Source organism: Diplodia corticola (assembly GCF_001883845.1).
Source record: "Diplodia corticola strain CBS 112549 chromosome Unknown scaffold5, whole genome shotgun sequence".
Lineage (NCBI taxonomy): Eukaryota > Fungi > Ascomycota > Dothideomycetes > Botryosphaeriales > Botryosphaeriaceae > Diplodia > Diplodia corticola.
Genome location: NW_017971484.1, coordinates 717,278 through 738,114, shown reverse-complemented (window position 1 = coordinate 738,114; position 20,837 = coordinate 717,278). Strand labels below are relative to the sequence as shown.

Genomic DNA, 20,837 nt, shown 5'->3' with positions numbered 1-20,837 from the left:
TCGAAGCACCCGCCGTCGTCGTTGATGTACTGTGTATGTTGTTGAGTTGGCGGGGACATCTCCGCTTTCGCCGCACGCTCCCCCACCCCTTTTGCCGCCGAACGGCACCAACGGTCCCGCGCTCCTCTTGCTCCACCCGCCAACACTCCCGCGGGAGATCGCCATTCTGCACGTGGTCTTGACTTGAGTCTCATGTCACGTTGCACCTGTTCGACCTCGGGCCGCCAACCCGAGCAGACAGCGCACGAGCACCTGATCAAGCTGCTTGCACTGCTTGCACTGCTTCATGTACCTATTACTTGCTTGGCGTCGTTGCAGATATGACACAGACAGGCCTCCCCATCACCCTCCATTCCAGCTGGCATCCCAAATTCTACAATTACTTCCCTGAAATTACCCACGGCCGTACCGCCGTGTAAAAGGGCTATGTTTCGCAGGTGACAAGTGCAAACAAGCGTCATGGAAAATCTGAGCGCCGTCCGTCTGCGTCGTTTATGTTTCGTTGGCCTTGTGTGCAGCAGGATGAGAAGAAACAACGCCCATCCACCAAACTAAGGAAATGCCTCAGGCGCCATGCCCACTCAAGCCCCCAAAACGCGGCGCTCAAGCAACTTTGAGGCAATGCGCCTTCTACCCCTCGGTGCTTGCAAATTCGTCTTCCCAAACACCACTGCTTCATTCGAGGCTGTCAAGTCATCCAAAGTCAGACGTCCAGCACCACATCAGCACCTTGCTCTCAACTCGGGCTTATCTTTCCCTCAGCCTTGGCCTCTCTGACCTGCTCGAACACCTGTCCACACGTTAGCAAATTCGATTCATGGCCTTCAAGCCAACTCCGGAAAACCTCACCTTCAGCATCTTTCTCCGAGCTCCCAGAGCGTTCACGCCACGCTTCTCCAGACCCTCGTCATCCAGTTCAACCAGGTCCGTCCACTTCAGATCCTTCAGGTTGTCCGTGTACTTGTGCAGACGTAGGCTCCTGAGCCATGCCGGAATGTCCTGGAGGAGATCCGGGTTGGTCGGATCCTCCGGCGGCTTCGAGCTGCCCCTCCTTCCCCTGGGGGACCGGCCTCGATTGATCTCAGAATGATCCGAGAGATAGCCCTCGTGGCCACCGCCCATGCCAATTCCAAACTGTCCAAGGTTCATTGCAGCCATATTGTTATCGTAAGCAGAAAGGAACCCATTGTTCTGCGGAGACGCAAAGTTCATTGCACTGAGATTACCACCCTGCATCGCCATGCCTGGGGAGCTGGGACGCGAACGGCGACCGTTCATTGCTGCGAGTTGCTGAGCCTGTAGAGCGGCTGCCTGCTGAGGTGTGAGCACCTGCCCGAATTCATTCGTCATGACAACGCTGGCGGGAACGTTCTGCTGTCCATTGTTATTATTGTTGTGGCCAGAGCCCTGTCCCTCCGAAGAACGAGCCCGGCGGTACTTCCGCACATCGTCCAGCTGTATCCGGTTGTTGACCGTGGAAAGAGCGGCCAGCTTCATCGCCGTTGCGTTCGCCACCATATCCGCCTGGTTCGCCTGCTGCTGGAAGTTGGGCATCATAGGAGTGTTCACCATTGACGCCCAGCTTCCGCTGGCTCCATATGGAGAGAGCATAGGCATGCCGGCTCCAGAGCCGTCCGGAGCATTGAGTGTGGTACTCTGGATGTTTTGGTCTCCGGAGAGCGTCATGGGACGAGGGGAGCGGAGTCCGCCGGCAGAGGGTGGAGGCTGAACAAACTGACCCATCGGCTGGTGGTGGCTCGAGGAAGACTTGGGACGCTGCGGTGGCTGGTTCTCAGTACTGCGAGGGCCCCACGGGGATGACGGTGGCTGTGGCGCATTGTCCCTCTTGCCATCATCCGGCGCTGAGATTGTAGGAGCGACCATCGATGAGCGATCGCCAATAGCGCTGTTGCGGTTTGAAGTGGGGGCAGCCCCGGTATGCTGGGTGAACTCGGCCTTCTGCTTTGCGATCGCGGCTGCTGCATCGGGGAACATGGAGTTGATTGTGTTAGTGTCGAGACCAGAGTTGCGCTTCGCGCCAGGAGATGGCGGAGGGCGACCGAGCCCAACCGAGTTGCGGGAGCCCTCGACGCTGAGCCTGTTCATGGCATCGTTCAGCTTCTGGGACATGGGATCTTCGATGAGTTAGCAATACTCCTGATTGTTTCAAGCCCGCAAGCCATCATCATGCGCACCTTTTTCGCCGAAATTGGCGGGCGACAGAACGCTAGACATGGGGTGGCTCTTGGCCATCTGCTGAAGGACCTGAATGAAGAAGCGCTGCTGCACGCCCGTTGTCTGCTGGAGCAGCTGGTAAAGTGCGGCGGTTCTCTCAGGTTCGCTGAGAACACGGAACCACTGCTCGATGGCACTGAGCTCGTCCTTGAAATCCTGGTCCAGCGTCGCAGCGGCCATCTCCTCCAACGTGATCTCGTACTGATCGATGTCCGCGATCCACTGCTGGGCAGCATTGTCCATGGCGTCATCGTCCTGAATGCCCTGTTTGTTGAAGTAGACCTCGGAGGAGGGGCGAATTCCGCGGTTAGACAAAGGCGACGAGGCAAACACGCCCATGTCGGCCGAAGCGCGGAGGTGGTGGTTGGCGCCAATGGCCCTCGATGAAGGTGGGCGCAGCGACGAGCTCGAGGCCTCGGGCGTGCTGTTCCGGTTACCGGCAATCTGGCTGACAGACATGATGGGCAGCGGTCGGAGGGTCACCGGTGGTTGTTGGGTGAGGGGATCAGCGGCAGGGCGCGAAGGGATGAGAAATCTGAAGTCGCAGGTATCAGCGGCTCCTGTGGGCAGTAGTGGTGGTGCGGGGAGGCGAGTGCACGCACAATGAGGCAACGAGAGGAAGCGCGTCGGTCGCCGTCGAAAACGCCCGCAGATCAACTGGCCTCAAGGGAGCTTCGAAGGCGGCGTCAGGAGAGTTGGCGGAAGGGTGCGTCTTTCTCAGCCGGCGGCGGATGCGGGAGGCGGCGGGTGACGCCTCGCAGACGGGGGGGCGGACTCAGAGCGCGGGAAGAGCAAGGTACAAGAAGAAAAGGCAAGGTTGGGGGCAGAGCGAAAGAAGGGGAGGGCGCGGCGGAAGCGGCGTGCAAGAGAGCGTTGGCTGGCCGGATGGAGGTGGCACCAAGGGACACACAATGGCGACAGGGCAGGACCGAGGCGGCTCGCTACAGAGGTAAATCCGAACCGGCGCCTTTGCTTCCAGCACTGGGCGACAGCCGTAGCGACTCGCCGCTTGCCAGAGCGGATGGAGCTCAGCGCGAGCACAAGCAGCTGCCCGCCGCGCCCTCCCCAAGTGATGTGCAGCGCTGCCATGACTATCACTGGGTCCTCGAGCCGGATCCGTGCGGCCTGTGCGGGCGCGGGCTTCTATTCCACAAGGATCGCTGTGCGTAGTAGACCAACGGCCAGCAACGCCCGCCCTGCGCCTGCACCAGCATTCACTCTCTCCTCGCGCCCGCCCCTCCGTGCACCCCAGCGCGTCCGCAGCACAGCGCCGGAGCTCCCCTGAGGCGAGGCGCGGTTCGTGTGCCCCTAGCCCCGGTGGCATCATACCGACCCAGAGTGGACGTACGCAGAAGCCGAGCCGCAAGACAGCGGCATGGTAGGGCTGCACGTGCGCATGGATGGGATGATGCATCTTCTGGGACATCCGAACGTCATACACACACGTATATTGCGGCACGCATTGCCGGGGTCGTTGCTACTACGTAGTATGTTGCTTCTTTCGCCCTCGCTTCTGTATCTGCCCCCCATCAAGCCGGCCATGCCCACGCACGCACGAGACGCGTCGGGCAAGTCGCGTCCGTTCACCTCCCCAAAACTCCAATAACAGACCCGACCATGACCGCTGCCTCGCGCTCCCAATTGCCTGTTGCCGTCCCCTTGCTCCGACTCAACGCGCTTGCCGGGAGCTGGGAGCCGCGGTTTACGCACTCTCGGATCGCGTCCCTGACCCTGTCCCTGTTGCTGCGCAGCGTCCTGGCTGACACACCGCCGCGGTTCAGGATCTCCTGAACCCGCGGTGACAGTGCAGACGCAAGAGATCGCCAGAAGTACGACGCCAGCGAGGACGTGTCCAGCGAGTACAGCAATGGCTGCAAAAAGTTGTGTGGAGGGAGCCGTGACGCGCTTCTCGGCCTTGCCGTCTTCTCTGGCCCCGGACTACTGACCAGCGGATGGGCCGGAGGCTTGACGGATTCCAAGAGCGTCTCCAAAGCAACAATGTTCTGACACCTCGCCGATATCTCTAGCAGCGTCCGTTCAAGCGTCGGCAGCGTTGCCAGTGCCCGCGCAAGCGCCGCAAGAGACGACTTGAGGGCTGTTTGCAGGTACTCTTGCAAAGCGCTGACCAGGAGGGCCGGCTCAAACGTAGCTGTAGTTGCGTTTCTCAATGCTGGTGACAAAAGGTAGAGGGTCAGGAGGGCCGATGTAGTACGGGACTTGGTGTCTTCGGTTTGCGCATATGTCGACGCAGCGCTGGGCTGCTGCGAACTGCCATTGGACGCAAGGAGCGAGGACATGGAAAACTCCCTGATTATTTGTTGCGAGCGGGAGACTAGCGTACGCTCTGCCGGGCCCAGCAGGTCGCTCTTTAGCGTGGTGATGACATTGACACGCTCAAGCCCTTCGCCCTCCTCACCTGGCCTGGACGCTAGCAACACTTGCCGCAGTGCAACGAGTGTGTTGGACGACCGGACCATTGCTCTGTGATCCTCCTTCTTCCCCAGAATGGCGCCAGGTCCGCCAATCTCGACCAGCTGGGCCTCTAGCTGACGACCCAACATCAGACAGCGTGCGACAGCACGTCCGATCTTGACTGTCTGACAGAGCCGCTCCGCTGCAAGGCGCACCTGCTCCGCAGCTTCATAGCGCTCAATGACCTCTTTCTCCAGCGTCTTGTATCCTTCCGTCAAGCTCGCAACCTGCACCTCTACCTCCCCTAGTATCCGTTCTCCCGACTCCGCATGGTCCTTCGTATATTCGAGCAGTGGCAGAGCCGACTTGGTAGTTAGCGTGTCAATATGTGTATCAATCTCCTGCACATCGAAGAGGACACGCGAGAGCGGGGTGGAGAGGTCCAGCGGTGTGTCGGAGGGATTGTTTGTCGCGAGCACGAGATTGTTGGCGAACCCTGTCGTCGAGAAAGACGGGTCGAGGAAGGCCTCGTAGTCAATGTAAGATGGCTCGTCGTCTGCCATTGTTCTTGTACGGCGGCATTCGCAGCTCCGTTCACCGTCGCCTCTTCGGTTGGTTGAAGTTGGGGCCAGGTTGGTGTTCGGCGGTGCACCAGCCAACTTGTTCCCCGCGGCGCTCGCTCCTTACCTCTGGATTTACACACCTTGGCGCACGTTCACTCCACCTAGGTAGCGGAATCCTATCTAGGTGCAACTGTATAGCTTCAACACTCGCATCTACGTCCGGATGTCTTTCTCATCTGCCCACGAAGTAAGGTTGTCAAGCTTACATCTCCGTCAGGATATCTGCTTCGACTGCCCAGCAAAACGATCGTCGTAGGCCACTCTCTTTCGCATCCGACCGTAAGATCGGCTCACTTAGTATCGTAACAGAGTGAGGTGCTTGGGGCTATCACTCGGAGGCTCTTGCTCTCAGGTCAATTGTGCATTCACGTCCAGACTGTTGCTTCAACTGCCTGCCCTCTCCGTCACAATAATGCCAAGCTGCTCTAGTCGCCGATCCTCTGTAGGGAATAAGCAGGGCTAGGCCTCGATCTCTCTTATTAACAAATCGAGTTCAACAAGTCAGTGGTGAGAGTGGTCTGCAAGGGCTAGGAATGTAGCAGTCAAAGAAGGGAATTCGACAGGCTGGTTCCATAGAGATGACTGGCACTCGAATTGCAGGAGCATGATGGAGTGGCCATACGATGAGGGTACAGTTGATGAAGAAGTGGTGTGCGTAGATTGAACCCGCTCGTTGCTCCTTTCTTTGTAGTAAAAGTTACGACCCGCAGATGGCACTTTTACACACTGTTTTGCTTGTTCCACGAGTTAAATCAGGCCTTTACTCATCGTCTTGCAGTATTGTATTATCTCGTAAGCTCTGTACGCTTTGCTCGCCGTCCTTTCGTCCTGCCATACTCTTGAATCCCATATACTACAAGGGTTCTAATTCCGTTGCGCCGCAAGACGCCAGACCATCCCGTGACCAGTGCCAGACCAAGCTGAGTTTATTTGTAGAAGTCGAACTTGTCACTCTCGTTGCCTTGTCCCTTGACTTGGGCGGAGTATGCATCTTCCAAGTCAGACTGGATGATATGGTATCTGTTCTTCCTCACAGCACGCAGACCAGCCTCTTGCATGATTGCGGCAATGATGGCACCAGAGAGCGGGTCATTGCGGACGATAAGAGAGTCGAGGTCAACCTCAGGCGATAACGACATCTTCGAAGCGATCGTGGTGAAAATGAGGCGCCTCTCGCGACGGTCCCGAAGCGAGGGAAACTCGATCTTGCGGTCTAGACGTCCAGGACGAAGCAGAGCCGGATCCAGGGTATCCGCACGGTTGGTAGCCATTATGACCTTCACATTGCTGGTTTGGTCGAAGCCATCCATCTGGTTGAGCAACTCCAGAAGAATGCGCTGCACCTCTCTGTCCGCACCGGTCTGAGCATCGAAACGCTTTGTGGCAATGGCGTCGATTTCATCAATGAAGATGATAGAGGGCGAGTTCTCGCGGGCCATGCGAAAAACGTCACGAACCATGCGCGGACCTTCGCCAAGGTATTTCTGAACGAACTCCGAACCGACGACACGGATGAAGGACGCAGTAGTACTATTGGCAACAGCCTTGACAAGCATGGTCTTACCAGTTCCCGGGGGCCCATAGAGAAGGACACCACGCGGAGGGTCGATACCTGTCCCAATCTGTTAGCCAGAGCCACCGACGATAAGGTGCGTCTGTTCCGCCTACCAATCTGCTTGTAGAGATCGAAGTGTGTCAGGGGAAGCTCGACGGCTTCACGGATCTCCTGCTTCTGCATATCCAGACCACCAACATCAGCGTATGTCACGTCTGGTTTCTCGTCCTGGCCCAGCATAGCGATCGAAGAGTCGGCCTCCGGTGGCAGAATGTCGACCAAGGCATTCGAGTGTCTGTGAAGGGCGACGGAGGATGAGGGCTTGAGAAGTTCGCGGTCGAGCGTGGACAGGATCCGAACGACGTAGTTGGAGCCGGTTGAGGACTGAACGATGCCGGTGCTGCGAAGGTGTGAGTACAAGCACTATGTGCATCGAGGAATCATCGCTCACTTCTGGTCTATGGCCTCCATGAACTGGCCGATGACGAGCGGTACGCTCTGGATGCGCTTGATCTCCTCCTGTGCTCGGACAAGCTCCCTCTTCAGACTCCTATGAGAGAATTAGACACCAAGCCGACATTCGAGACGCTCATAGCCGAACATACCTCTGCTCATCCTTGATGTACTCCTCCTGCAAGTGAATGTATCTGTCCCGCAATCAGCATGTCTGGCACTCGCTTTATTCCTATCGTCACGTACTCAAGTTGTCTTTGCAGCTTCTTGAAGGTCGAGTATTGGTCACTGCTTTCAGATGCGACGCCCTCCAGCGAGTCGACAAAGGGTATGGACGAGGCAAGCTGCTTCTTGTGAGGTGCCACCTGGTTAGCCGGGTTCTCGACGGCGGCGTCGGCCATTTTGGGCTGCGTCAAGGGTGGGTGGTGTTTAACGAGTTCGTGGTGCCGGAGAGTGGGTGGGCGGATGCAGAGCGCGGGCGAAGACGGTGGTAGGGACGCGGAGGTGGAAGGTGATGACGGTCGTTCGCGATGGAGCTCCCAGCACCCCAGCACAGCTGCTCTGATGTAACGGAACGGAACAACATCGCGACGGAGTTCCGTTTACGGCCGGCGATGGCGATCTTCCGGATCAGCCTTCAGCACAGGCTCATCGTCTGTCTCGACCGCCGTCGGGCGCCCGTGGCAGTGTATCCCGGGCGAGCTCGCACTGCAGCGCGCAATCCGGCCTCTGCTCTCGGCTCTGCGCAGGGCAGCAGCGAATCCTCAGGCGGCGTGTGGAATAGTGGCTCGCCTTCCGGAGAGCCGCCACGCCCAGCTGGACGATCAGATCAGCTTCGTCTCATCGGGCGCGGCGCAATCGTTCCGGGGCCAATAAAGACAGAGTGCACGTCTGGCACGCAGCGTGCCAACCTTTGAGCAACCATGGGAGCTGATGGCCCTGGCCTGGCGGTAGCATGTTTCACGCGAATCATCGGCCTCAACAGGCGTGGATGTAGCCAAGAGGCTCCCAAAGCCGTGGGATGCAGTGGGGGCACCGATCAGGGACACAACGGGCCAGGCAAGCGGACGACGAGGGCCGGCCAGCGGGCGGCGTCGCAGGGGTGATGGAAGGAGGTCTTTACGAAATGCTCAACATCAGCGCCGAGGGGTCGGCCCACCCGCTGGCAGGCGCAGGCGCAGGCGCAGGCGCAGGCATAGGCACAGGCGCAGGCACAGGCACAGGCACACAGCGCCGGCGGGATGAGGTCACGGCGGGCTCTGGGAAAGCAGCGCCTGGCGATTCGCAGGCCGGCGCAGGCAGGCTTGTGCTACTTGTTCCAGCGGCGGCAGCCATCAGCTCGGCCTGCGATATCTTATGGCTGCCCACGCATCCCTGCTTGTCACTTAGGCTCCGGGGGCACCAATCCCTTTCGGGCGGCTGCCATTGTGCTGCTCGTGACCGGGACAAATGCCTCGCACGCCTGCGGTCCTCTCGGTGTCGCTCTGCTCGCTGCTGCTGTCGCTGCTGCTCCCCGCGCCGTCGTCGTGGCCGTCCTGAGTAGCCCTCGGCCGCGCTCGCTAAGCCGGCAGCCCATGTTGATTTCGGGTCGGGGGCTGCGCCCGTGCTTGGCTGGCTGGCCTTCTCACTCTCCCATCAAGTCACGACCACAAGCACGCCCCCCAATCAAGAAGTTATCTCCTCCGCGCTGAGACTTAGTAAGTCGGACCTCCATCGCTCCCGCTGCCTCTGCACCGCTCGCCTGCGCGCTCAAGCCCAGACAACGCGCCGCGCTGCCACCCCCGCCCGCCCTGCCGGACGCGAATGCGCTCACCGCATCCCGATCGGCTTATTTGACGCGCGCGAGCGGCTCGTGGAGCCTGCGCGGTTTGTCATTTCGCTCCCAAGCCCCCCGGGCCTCCCTCGCGTCGACGTTGATGGTGGTGATGGCCCTGAGCTGATGCCGAGTTGCCCTGTCCAGGAAGACTGATGGACGCGTCCGCGCAATGAACTTCGACGCCCTCCAAGCAAATAATGGCTACCTCGACTCCCAGAACTCGCTCATCGACCCGTCCATGTTCAGCAACAACAACATCGACCTGAACGCCTTTCAGAATCCCCAGCTCCAGCAGCAGCGCCTCCAGAACGGCAACGTGCGCAATGCCTCGCCCGCTGCCTTTCAGAACCCGGCCTACAACGTCAACCCCATCGTCCCCTCCAAGCGCCCGCGCCCGTCCGAGGACGCGTCCAGCGCCTCGCCGCGCCCTGCTCCCGGCAACATGAGCCTGTCGCGATCGCAGACGCCCCAGCAGATGACCTTCGCGCCCGGCGCCTTCCAGGGCAATCAGCAGGGCCTCCAAGCCCCCAATCCCTACCAGCACCTCCAGCACCAGGGCTCGTCCAACGCGACTCCCTCGCCCACAATGCAGAGCCAGCAGTTCCGACCCCCGCAACAAGCTCATCGCATGAACACCATGTCCCCAAACCCGTTCCCTCAGGGCCAGAACATGGGCATGTCGCCCGCGCCCGACCAAAACAGTCGCGTCAACACGCCGCAAAATCCCGCCATGACGCAGATGGCCGCGATGAACATGAACAGCATGAATAGCATGAACAACATGAACATGATGCAAGGCTCGCCAACGGGCCAGGGCTTCAACCAGAACTTTGGCATGAACCCGGGCATGTCGGCTGCAGGCTTCAACGGCGCAATGCCCGTGCAGGGAGTCGCGCTGTCCCAGAATCTCCAACAACGCCAAGCAGACGCGCAGCGCCTATACCAGATGCGCCTCCAACAGCAGCAACAACAGATCGCGGCCAACAATTTGGCGCAAAGGCAACAGCAGGCGGGCGGCATGAACATGCTTGGATCTTCTGGGCAGCAGATGAACTCTGCCATGGCTATGGCTGGCGGCATGCGCCCGAATCAAGGAGGCATGGCCATGAACAATCCACCAAAGCAACAGGAGGCGGCGTTCCTCAATAACGTTCAAGCTCTGATGCAGGCGCAGGGCATGCCATTCAACCCTCAGCCGATGGTCTGCATGCGCCCCGTGAACTTGATGCAGCTGTACGCCACCGTTATGAAGCACAGAGGATCTAGGAATGTTTCAAACAGTAACGGATGGTCGCAATTAGCGCACATCATGGGGTTCCCGCCGCAGCAATTTCCGACCGCAGGGCAAGAAATCCGAATGGTGTACGAGCAAAATCTGGGAGCATACGAACAAGCATGGCTGGCGAAGCAGCGGAATAAGCAGGGTCAGCAGGGTCAGATGCCGGGAATGGGAGGCGCGCCGCAGGCTTCGCCGGTCAAATCGATGCCCGGCGGTGCGCAGGATCTTGGGGCTCAACAGCAACAGTACCTTCAAAGGCTCCGCAGCACCCAGATGCAAGCTCAACAGCAACAGCAGCAGCCTATGGATCAGGGCACACCGATGCGAAATAACTCGATGCCTCAGGCGAATGGATGGGCGACCCCTCAGCCCGATCCCAATGCGGCTTCTCAGCAAGAACAACACAGAAAAAGCATGAGTCGTCTTTTGGAGGCTACACCACAAGCGCAACCGGCAGGCTCAATAATAACTCCCTCGCCCGGACCCGGCGAAAAGCCACTTGAATCCGTGCCCAAACGAGCATCCACCGAGGCGTCGGCTGTGAACGGGACCGCAACACCGGCCGAGACAAAGGTCGTCTTGAGTTCGGATTACAAGCCCAAGGTTCGCTCGCTGTTGGATACTCACGGCGGGATTCTAGTGGACGGGCACGGCAGTGTGGGCGAGAAGCTTGCGAAATTGAAGCCTGACGTCCCTGGGGTGGAAGAGATGGGAGTCATTGACATGCGCGCAATAAGCTTGTCCCTCCAGTCTGGAATCAGCCCGGAAGTCCGTTTTGCATTGGACATGCTCGTTCAGTTGTCTCACGATCCTCGGCTACATCTAGAGCTGGAGAAGTGCGAGGATTTGATGGATGCGATAATAGATTGCGCCGAAGATCAGGTCGATGCACTTGCAGAAGATTCAGCCGAGGTCTCTGACAACCTTGATCTCATGTCATACGAAGACGCAATGCGGAATTCCCGTATGGAGTTGGAGTCGCTGCAAGAGTCGCCCGAATGTGGAAGTCAAGCCTATGAGCTTGACCGCTCTGCTGACCGTCTCATCGCTATCACCACCATCCTCAGAAACCTCTCGTTTTTCGAGTCTAACCATGCCCTCCTTTCCAGTCCAACAGTTATCAAGTTCCTCTCGAACACCATTCGTTTGCTTGGCACTCGAATCATGCTGCTTCGGAACAATATCAACACTGTCGATTTCATGAAAGACATAGTAACTTTCCTCTCCAACACCTCAGACAAAATAGAGCTGCCATCTCGAGATGACGCATACAACATTCTTTGCTTTATTCTCGCCTTTGCCCCCTCCCCTGCTCCCAACAATGGAGAGACCATCCGATTCGCGCCGTACAACCCCGCAATCCATCGGTATCTCCCACCAGCAGTCGATTTTTTGGCAAAACTTCTGGCACGAGACGACCCGAACCGCGCCTTTTACCGGCAACTATTCCTGGCTGATGCGGCCTCGACGCCGCCTTACGATCTGCTGACCCGTTCATTTGGGCTTGCAATATCGGTTGTTCCTGAGCGTGGACGCGGAGCCGAGTCGCGTATCGCTGAAGCACGCAAACCCTATCTCACACAGGGCATGCTAGCGGCGGACATACTCGCAGGCCTGTGCCCTGGCCCAGAATCTGGAGTTGCACGCTCGTGGCTGGAGGCTGAAGACGGATGGGCGAAAACGTTGGTGTGGCTGTCGGGGATTCTGGCAATGGAGCGGCAACCCCCGCCACCACCTCCACCGGGTAGGGGCATGCCAAGACCTCCACTTGACCAGTTAGACGTTGGCTTCGGGCTCATCACCCATCGAGCACTGGCAATGCTGCGAAAGTTGGGCGAAAAGGCACAGAGTGAGGACGAAGCCCGTGAGAAGCGTCTCTCTGTCGACTCTTTGCCAAAGGATGAGGTTTTACTTGGCGCTCTTTGCATGCAAAGCATGGACGGCGTGGCGCTTAAAAAGCTGTGCTCCTTTGCTGAATTGAAGGGATGAGTCGTGGTCGATGTGCAGGCAGCTGGTACAACGTGGAAATGAACAAATGGATTTGGATCAGGAGGGTGGTGTCAGTGGGTTCTTGGGTGGTCGATCGGATTTTTCAATTGGATGGTTTGCTTGCACTGGCTTCTCTTCCGCGGGCGGCGAAAATCATCCCAGGGGTTGGCTATTAATGTTGCTTACTATTTGCTAAGGAAGAGCAAGGTACGAGAGAAAGAGATGGAGGGAGGACGGAACATCCAACCCTCACTCACTCTCCTTTCTCACTCATCTATGTGAGTCTTCCGTCTTTCCGCTTGCCCAATTGGTCTTAGGTATTCTTCATCCTTATATGTCTTCATCAAACTTTTTCCATTACCCCTCCCTTCGCAGAAACGCCATCTGTTATGTAAAAAAGAGAAACGACGATTTGATGAGCCCCCAAGCTTTGGACGAAGGTACAGGGTGTCATGCGCGCAACCAGGCGGAACGCAGGTCTTACGTTTGGTCGGTACCCGGTTTTTTTTGCCCCCCCGTTCTGATTAGTCGGACCAGGTCTTTCTCTATTTTGGATGGCTCAGGTTGACGTAATCTCGGGATGTATTAGATGATGTTAGCGGGAGGCTAAAGTTGAGGTCATAAGTTGAATTGCTATGTTGGAATCGGAAGAGAATTGAAGCGCCTTTGTTGTATTGCTATTGTTAGCGATATCAATACTGATGTTTTTGGAGGCAGATTTATAATTTGTATAGAAGAGACAGCGGCCAATGCAGCCTCGCCACATTGATTCATAGGCATCAGTTGTTCGATTGTTCGTTCAATATCTGCCCCCAATATGATCTTGATAGCCTACAGGCTGGTCTACCCCAGAAACCATCGAGAATTCTATTGAAACTCCACATCGCCAGAACCCAGGTGATTTGATCGTTTTCCAAGGGAGTGGAAAGTATCGACGTCCTCCAAAGTTTCCATAGAGGCGCACGGTTAATCGTTGTGCGAGTCTCTTCCTCTTCCAGACAAGCTCCGTGCATTCCTCAAAGGTGTATGCGGCGATAAGGCCACGATATGGGGGGCTTGCAGAAGAGCAACCACGGCAGTAAGAGCCAGCAGCAACGTTCTTAGCAGCGCATACATCAAGCTAATGAACCGCTTGAAGTCGCAAGTGACAGGGATATTGCGGTGGTGGCAGCATGCTCTAGCCGCTTTCCAACCTTATCTTTCCACTTGCACCAGTTCGGTCCCGCAAGGTCTGTTGGCGTGGAGCTTTGTTTAACAGACATCAAGCAAGCTCATCTCAGTCGGGATCATATCGACGAAAATTCCCATCTTGCGGGGATGCAGCGCCCCGGCGCTGATACGGTGACGACCGATAGGATCGCGCTCGGGAATATGGCCGTGACGGACCTGCATGGGTACCTTCCGAGGGCGGCTTAGCCGTCGCTGGCGTGTTGCGCCGATCTTCAGTATCTTCTATGCATGTGGGCAAGGGTTCGCGGTACTGGACATGCCTGTCCCAGTCCTCGAGCCTCGTGTAAGGACTCCGCAACCAAGCGCCCAGCTCATGTAGGAAAAGCCGAGCGTGGTTTCTGCCGATAAACTCCTGCAGCATATCCTCTGCCTGACCGGTTGGGCCCTTGATATCCATCTTCTTCAGTATGGCCAGCATATACTCAAGGAGGAACTCGGCGTTCCCGACACGACGGCTTGCGGTTTCCGAGTCATCGGCAGCCTCGGGGTAGAGGAAGCTGAAGACTCGAAGCTCCCTGCGGATGAAAGCGCGGGCACGGGACTGCAGATCTGGAGAAGCGGCGACCATGTGGGGGGTGAAGTTGGCATAACGGGAGATGCGATTGGTGCCAACGTGCATGGAGAAGAGCTCGTTGCGATAGACATGGCGACGGCGTATCAGGGCTATGTCCGGACTTGGAGATGGACTGCGGCGAGGAGGACGCCGTCTGTTGCGGCGCGGGACGAATGGCCGAGCATGGCTACGGGCTGCGGAGGCGGCGGGCGCGGTTGACTGGACGTTGTAGGTCTTGAAGTCCTCGGGCGAGCGCCAGTCATACTGGACTTGGGAGACATCGGCCTTGCAAAGCGGACAAGTGGAGCGTTGTTGAAGCCAGCTGGCAAGACACAGGAAGTCGAAGCTGCAGTGGTTGCAGGGAACGGTTATGGCGCGCTCGGAGATGGCATCGAGGCAAATGACGCAGCTCTCGGGCGCGACATCCTTTGCCTTGCCCTTTTGCTGGACCGCGGCCGGTTGCGAGCTGATGGTCTGAGGGGGCGCTGGGAGCGTGTCCATGCACGGTGGGCCAGATGGAGGTTGTTTGGGCGGAGGAGGCGGAGGGGCGGAGGCGAGTGCGGAAGTGACGATGACGCGCGCGCGCCGGCGCGGTTTACGGTTGCGATTTTGGCCGCCGCCAGACCTGCGTCTTCCATTTCCCCAGCCTCACCCCCCGCCATGCCCCGCTGAACTCGTCCGCTCCGTCCTCTCCACACTCTGTCGCCGCCTCTCTTGTGGATGCTCCGCCTCGCCCGCAAATCCTCGCCAGGACTGCGCCGCCGACTCAGCATGTTGCAACCCGTTCCCAATGGCCTTGCAAACAGCGCCATCACCGGCCCAGCCAGCACCCACACCGTCACGATGCTGAAGCGATGGTCTTGCCAGGACAAAGAGCTGCCCAGTACGATACGCCGCCCATTCTCGCTTCAGCCGAGCTGCCACTAACAGCCGTCCAGGCGTTCAGCAAATCAAGAGCATCCACGTCTACGACTTCGACAACACCCGTACGTCCTTCCTTTGTGGCGCGCGCGCTCCCCCGCGGTTTCTTACTTCTGCTAGTCTTTGCGAGCCCCCTCCCGAATAAGCAAGTGTGGAATGGCCCGACCATCGGCCAGCTTCAGTCGCCTGATGTCTTCGTGAATGGCGGGTGGTGGCACGACGCCAGCATCCTGGCCGCTACGGGCGACGGCGTAGAGAAGGAGGAGCCGAGGGCTTGGGAAGGGTGGTGGAACGAGCAGATCGCCACCCTGGTCGAGCTCTCCATGGAACAGAAGGACGCTCTTACCGTCCTACTAACCGGCCGTTCAGAGGCGCCCTTTGCCGACCTGATCAAGCGCATTCTGAAGGCCAAGAAGTTGGACTTCGATATGGTTTGCCTCAAGCCTGCCGTTGGTCCGCTAAACCAAAAGTTCGCAAGCACTATGGCGTTCAAGCAGGAGTTCCTCGGGGACCTCGTCCACACGTACAAGGATGCTGACGAAATTCGCGTCTATGAGGACCGGCCCAAGCACACCAAAGCCTTTCGCGACTTCTTTACCACTTTCAACAAGACTCTGCTCTCCCCAGATTCGCCTGTTGCACGTAAGACCATTACGGCAGAGGTCATCCAGGTTGCTGAAAACACAACATCGCTCAATCCCGTCACCGAGGTGGCCGAAGTTCAACGTTTAATCAACGCGCATAATACCCTGGTCAAATCCCGTCAGGCACCGAATGGCATAAAGCCATATCAAATCAAGCGGACCGTTTTCTTCACTGGATATCTGCTCGAACCTCCCGTCACGGAGCAGCTCACTGCTGCTCTTCTTGACGGCATACCGAACAAGCCCGACGGGGACGTCCGAATTCTGGCCAACAGTATCTTGATTACCCCTCGTCCTGCGCCAAAGAGCATTCTCGATAAGGTTGGTGGTATTGGCAAGGTCCAGCGTTGGCGTGTCAACGGCTTTGCACTCTTTGAAAACCGATTGTGGGCTGCCCGCGTGGCCCCCGTTCCTGCCAACTCTCGAATTTACACGGAGAATCCTACGCCCACCATCGTGCTCGCCTTGGGCCGTGGTGCGAAGCCAGTGGATGCTGGCCGCATCCAGAACTGGCAACCTGTGTCGGATGATAGGGCATTGGAGTTTGACAGCACTGTTGGCGAGAAGGTTCTCTTAAGACTGGAAGACGAACGCCGCGGCGAAAGCGAGTACGAGTCGTATTTCCCAGGGAATCGCAAGCGCGCCAGACCGCGCGATGATGGCATAGCGCCCGACACCCAAGACAAAAACGCTTTCCCGGCTTTGGGCAATGGCCCTCGTCCGCAACCGCCTTCCCAGCCTGCTGCGTACAATAACTACAACCATTCCGGAGGTCAACACACTCAATCTGCATACGCCGCCTACAATCGCGACGAAAACAAGCGACCTCCTGGAAACGGGTCCCAGCAATTTCGTGGCGGTTATCAAGGCAGGGGTCGGGGTGGTCCCTATGGTGGTCGTGGTGGAAGGGGCGGTCGTGGAGGCTATAATGTCGGCAGAGGTGGCAGAGCTCGTCCCGGTCAAAGCCACTACAAAAGTCTTGACGACATGAGCGATAAGGGACCGGGCGGGGTCGGCTACGATGATGGAGGCTATCCCTACTAGTTGCGTTCCTCTAGAACGCGGCTGAGAGAAGCATACCAGTAGACTGGCGGTTTCGAGGCATATATGGCGTCAGGTTCTCGGTTCAACTTCAAAGGCTTGATCTTTCCTTAGGCGTGAGTTTCCCGGGGGGTTCTCGGAGCGGGTGGTCGGATGCGCGGATACCAGCTACAGCGTGTTATGAAAGGACAGCGGTGTCATTTTCCGAAATCGCATGAAGTGTAAGATAGAAGCTTGTGAAAGACAAAACAGCCCAACCATTAGCAGGCACAGCCATTTCTGCTCATCGCCATTGCCCCGGAAAGCGTCGATTTAGCTGCTTGGCTACCTGCGACCATGAATCCGAATTTCCGTGGGTAGCAATGACGACGCGACAAGGACTGGAGAGACCCATCTTGAGATATCTGAACAAAGGTGGAAGCCGCTGTCAGCGGCGATGAACCACCGTGCGATCTGTGTGGTTGGCACCAACTCACCGTCGATGAAGTGGATGATCATTATGAAGATCGTGTTTGGGAAATACACTGTGGGGTTATCCAAACATAAACACCAACGAGCGGCCCGGAGTGATCACCGTAGTTCTGTAGCGTTGAGATCATGAATGAAATCGGGGCCGCCTAATCCTGGAACATGGGACATTGGAAACTGCTATGAAAACGATGGAATCTACCAGGGGCTCCACAGAATGGTAGATACTGAATAATCAAAGGGTTCGAAAATTGCCACGCGGATGAGGATCACGAATGCGCTGATAAAGTACGCATCAAGAGTTCTACCAACTCGAAAAGCGTAAGACCAGCGAGGATTGCAGCATGTAACAATACAAGCGTCCTTTATTTCTTTCTTGCCTTTTATTTTTCTTTCATTTTGTAGAAACACCCATGGCTTGACTCAAGCCAACATAGTACAATCCCGCTCACATTAAGTTTTCAACTCAGGAGATGCCTGTAAACACTACTATAACCACTGTCTCCCCTCCTAAACACCTTTGGACTAGGCTGTCTCAATTACTTTCCCCAGCACCGTCGCCCACACACCAAAATCAGATACGATCCAGGGCTACTTCCCTCAGCCAACCTCAAAAGTGGCCTCGAGTACTACTATCTACCGCAAAGACCTTCATCGAGCGCCTCCGCCGGCCCGCCGAGAAGGGAAAGGCAAAGATCGGCCAGCACGCCAGAGTCGGATTTCCAAGCAGCACTGACCTCTTCTCGACAAGGAGCGATGCCGATAGCCATAAGAAAGAGAGAGGGCCGCGCGAAAACGGGCAACGAAGGGAAACACGAACGAGAAGCAACCATATCCCAGCCGGGCCCCCCCAGGTTCCGTTAAGCGCCATTCACAAGTTCTCCGGGGGAGGCTTGTCATCGATAGACCCACTGCTCGAGCTTCTTTGCTGACACCTGGCGGCCAATATTGCATGCGGTTCTGAATAGACATGGGGGGGAGGAGTGTGGAGGAGTGTGAACGGAAGCACTGCTGCATTGGGTGCAGGGATGACCCGTGGGTAGAGAGAAAAAAGAAAACAAGTGCGGTGCCGAAGCCCCTGTTTCAGAGGAAGGGTACAGAGAAAGCCACAACCGGGGAAATATCTTCCCTGTTTGCCGAGGGCGCGTATGTACATACGTGCCATGGAGGGGATCTCCTTCCCGGAAAGAAGTTCCTAGGGTTGATGGGCGGATGGGAAAAGTGGGTCGTCTTGGATCAATGGCGAAAACGCATGTGCCGTGGCCTTGGCCTATGCGGGTAAGTCTTGCGATTGCGCAAACAGTCGGGCGGGTATAGAGTGGAGATGGTGTAGTACATCGGGCTAAAGCTTGACGCCACGTAGCGTGCTGGGCCCAAGGGCACATCAAGTCTCCCATCGGCATCGGCAGTTCTGACGCTACTGTGGTGAGCGAAAACCAGACATCCCAGCGTCCAAAGAGGCCTTGATGCAGGGGACCAAGCAAGGGGGGGATAGCTGATGAACGGTGGGGTACTTTTGCATTCGTCTCGTTTTTCTCGGGGTCATGTGGCATTATTTACACGAAACCCTCGTACTATTTTCCTCTGACTGAAGGTAATCTTGCGCAGCTTGCTTAACGGGGAGCACCCGCGTATCATCTGTAGCGTAGCTCAGATAACACTGGAGATGATGGTGTAGCTGGGACGATGGCCTCCTGGCCAATCCCGTCTCGACACGCTTTCAGTCCTTTGACTTTTTGCCCTCGGCTTCCTCGGCCTCGAGCCTCTCTTTGCGGCGCTGGGCAACATCCCAGTTGTACACACGAGCGGTAGCGACCTCCAACGTCTGCAGAGAATCAGTCAGCCCCGCTAGTGTAGGCCAGAGGGGTAGATACGCACCGTGATCTGCTCGCGCAGGAAATCCAAATCCTCCTCGCAGTTTGAGAGGCTGACCTGCGCCGTCTTGAGCTTGTTGTCAAGCAAGTCCTCGGCCTCTGGGATGGGGTACGCCAGCATGACGTTCGCCTGCGACCGACGGTCAACATTACCGTTATTCCTTCTACTGGCCACATGCACATACCCCAAGCCATAGATAGACCTCTTCGGTAGGCGGAATCTGGGCCTTCGCGTAGAGCGTGTCGTTGAGCTCGAACGTCGTCTCAATGGGGTCGGATCCGGGCTGAACGCGGTTGACCTTAGCCTGGGCACACTTGTCGTAGCGCTTGATGGGGCGAGCGGACCTTCTTCGTCTTCAAGAAGCGCACCGTGTCCAGCGTCTTCTGGATGTCGGGGATCTTGTCCTTCAGGCCAGCGGCGCGGCGCTCGGTGTTGACCTGCATGAACTGGTACTTGCTGCCACAGGCCATGCTTGTGAGTGCGAGCCAGGGCGCAGGGCGCAGGGCGCAGGGCGCAGGAAGAAGGGAGGGGCGGGGACGCACGAGATCATCTCCTGGAAGCTCTTGAGGGTCGGCTCAACGTCAGCGCGGGTGGTGGCATAGTCCTCGACCTTGTCGACGAAGGGCGCATAGGGAATGCCTCGCGGGTTGGTGGGAGCATCTTTGCTGCGGACGTGTCAGCCGGGGGTGCATGGCATCTCAGCAGAGGGGCGGGAGGTACCTTGCTCCCGGGGCGGGCGTGGCCATGGCTGCGTGGGCGAGGGGCGGCGGCGGTGGTCGCTTTTCCGCAGCAGCGCTTCTCGGGCAAAGCAGCCGTCACGGTCGAGGGCGGCGGGCGGGCGGGGCGGCGGGCAGCGGCGGGCCAAGACCGGCAGCCGCTGTGCCGCTGTGCCGCTGACGGGTGCCTCCAGCCCCGCCAGGCGCAGATCACCGTCTCACCCCAACCCTTGGCCTCTCATCATCAGCCTTGCATCAGCCCTACCGACCACCAGCGCCACGCCCTGCTGCCACCTGCCCTGCGCTTTTTCGCTCCCATCGCCGCCTCCGCTTACGCATCGCCGTCGCACATCATCCCACTCCCCGCCTCTCCGAGGCCGTGCGCAGCTCTCACCCCTCCCCTCCCCCCAGTTCCTGCTGCGCCGTGCCGCAGCACTCCATCGCCATTCCAAAAGTAGATGCAAGCCGCGCACGCGCCCGTGGTTGGAGACGGCACGCGTGCATCACCAGGAAGCAGACGGCGGTGACCAGCGCCACGCGCATCCCATGGTCGACGCGCACGCTGCTGCCTGACGTCGCTGCCACGCCAGCCCGCACCTCCCAGCCCCTCCTCCCGAGACAGTCGGCCACTCATGACCTTTGACCATCGGACTCCGGTGAGGAGGAAGTCCGAAACACGAATCGATGTCGTTCATTTGCCCCATCCAGCCCAGAGACGCGTCGTGCCACAAAACATGTGACAGTAGCAAGGTTCCCACGCAACTAACTCCTGCCTTCTCCCGTGCCGGTTTCCACTGCTCTTCACAGGGGGGGCTGATGCGATGAACACATGTCAGGATCCATGGCTCGATCTCTTTTCTTTACGGGTTGAATTTTTTTTGTCATTATTTACAGTAGTAATGGAATGTGAAAGCTGCGTATGCTAATATTGTTGGATCGAAAGAAGAAAAAAGAGAGGGAGGAGATGGAAAATTCTCATCTCGCACAATTTGCCTGCCCAGGTGCCCAAAAACCATCTATACGAACC

The 20,837-nt window shown here is 57.7% G+C and overlaps 7 protein-coding genes across 7 annotated transcripts; 2 read left to right on the top strand and 5 right to left on the bottom strand.

The window, feature by feature from the left end:
* Window positions 1-736: 736 nt before the first annotated feature.
* On the bottom strand, window positions 737-2,694 carry BKCO1_5000219 (protein vts1; the record flags this gene model as incomplete). Its single annotated transcript, XM_020276811.1, has 3 exons — window positions 737-790; window positions 850-2,135; window positions 2,196-2,694. 3 exons carry the CDS (start codon window positions 2,692-2,694, stop codon window positions 737-739), a joined length of 1,839 nt encoding a protein of 612 aa, XP_020133966.1.
* Window positions 2,695-3,818: 1,124 nt separating this feature from the next.
* On the bottom strand, window positions 3,819-5,210 carry BKCO1_5000218 (golgi transport complex component cog5; the record flags this gene model as incomplete). The annotated part of the gene is made up of 1 exon (XM_020276810.1): window positions 3,819-5,210. One exon carries the CDS (start codon window positions 5,208-5,210, stop codon window positions 3,819-3,821), a length of 1,392 nt encoding a protein of 463 aa, XP_020133967.1.
* Window positions 5,211-6,196: 986 nt separating this feature from the next.
* Window positions 6,197-7,679, bottom strand: BKCO1_5000217 (26s protease regulatory subunit 6b; the record flags this gene model as incomplete). Its single annotated transcript, XM_020276809.1, has 5 exons — window positions 6,197-6,882; window positions 6,939-7,225; window positions 7,277-7,375; window positions 7,431-7,472; window positions 7,525-7,679. The coding sequence occupies 5 exons, from the start codon at window positions 7,677-7,679 to the stop codon at window positions 6,197-6,199; spliced, it is 1,269 nt and encodes a 422-aa protein (XP_020133972.1).
* A 1,584-nt stretch (window positions 7,680-9,263) lies between these two features.
* Window positions 9,264-12,362, top strand: BKCO1_5000216 (arid bright domain protein; the record flags this gene model as incomplete). Its single annotated transcript, XM_020276808.1, has 1 exon — window positions 9,264-12,362. The coding sequence occupies one exon, from the start codon at window positions 9,264-9,266 to the stop codon at window positions 12,360-12,362; it is 3,099 nt and encodes a 1,032-aa protein (XP_020133973.1).
* A 1,276-nt stretch (window positions 12,363-13,638) lies between these two features.
* BKCO1_5000215 (ring finger domain-containing protein) lies at window positions 13,639-14,646 on the bottom strand (the record flags this gene model as incomplete). The annotated part of the gene is made up of 1 exon (XM_020276807.1): window positions 13,639-14,646. The coding sequence occupies one exon, from the start codon at window positions 14,644-14,646 to the stop codon at window positions 13,639-13,641; it is 1,008 nt and encodes a 335-aa protein (XP_020133974.1).
* A 270-nt stretch (window positions 14,647-14,916) lies between these two features.
* BKCO1_5000214 (tat pathway signal sequence) lies at window positions 14,917-16,754 on the top strand (the record flags this gene model as incomplete). Its single annotated transcript, XM_020276806.1, has 3 exons — window positions 14,917-15,028; window positions 15,084-15,131; window positions 15,187-16,754. 3 exons carry the CDS (start codon window positions 14,917-14,919, stop codon window positions 16,752-16,754), a joined length of 1,728 nt encoding a protein of 575 aa, XP_020133975.1.
* Window positions 16,755-18,939: 2,185 nt separating this feature from the next.
* BKCO1_5000213 (prefoldin subunit) lies at window positions 18,940-19,840 on the bottom strand (the record flags this gene model as incomplete). The annotated part of the gene is made up of 6 exons (XM_020276805.1): window positions 18,940-19,044; window positions 19,098-19,223; window positions 19,279-19,398; window positions 19,463-19,550; window positions 19,637-19,759; window positions 19,815-19,840. 6 exons carry the CDS (start codon window positions 19,838-19,840, stop codon window positions 18,940-18,942), a joined length of 588 nt encoding a protein of 195 aa, XP_020133968.1.
* Between the last annotated feature and the right edge of the window lie 997 nt (window positions 19,841-20,837).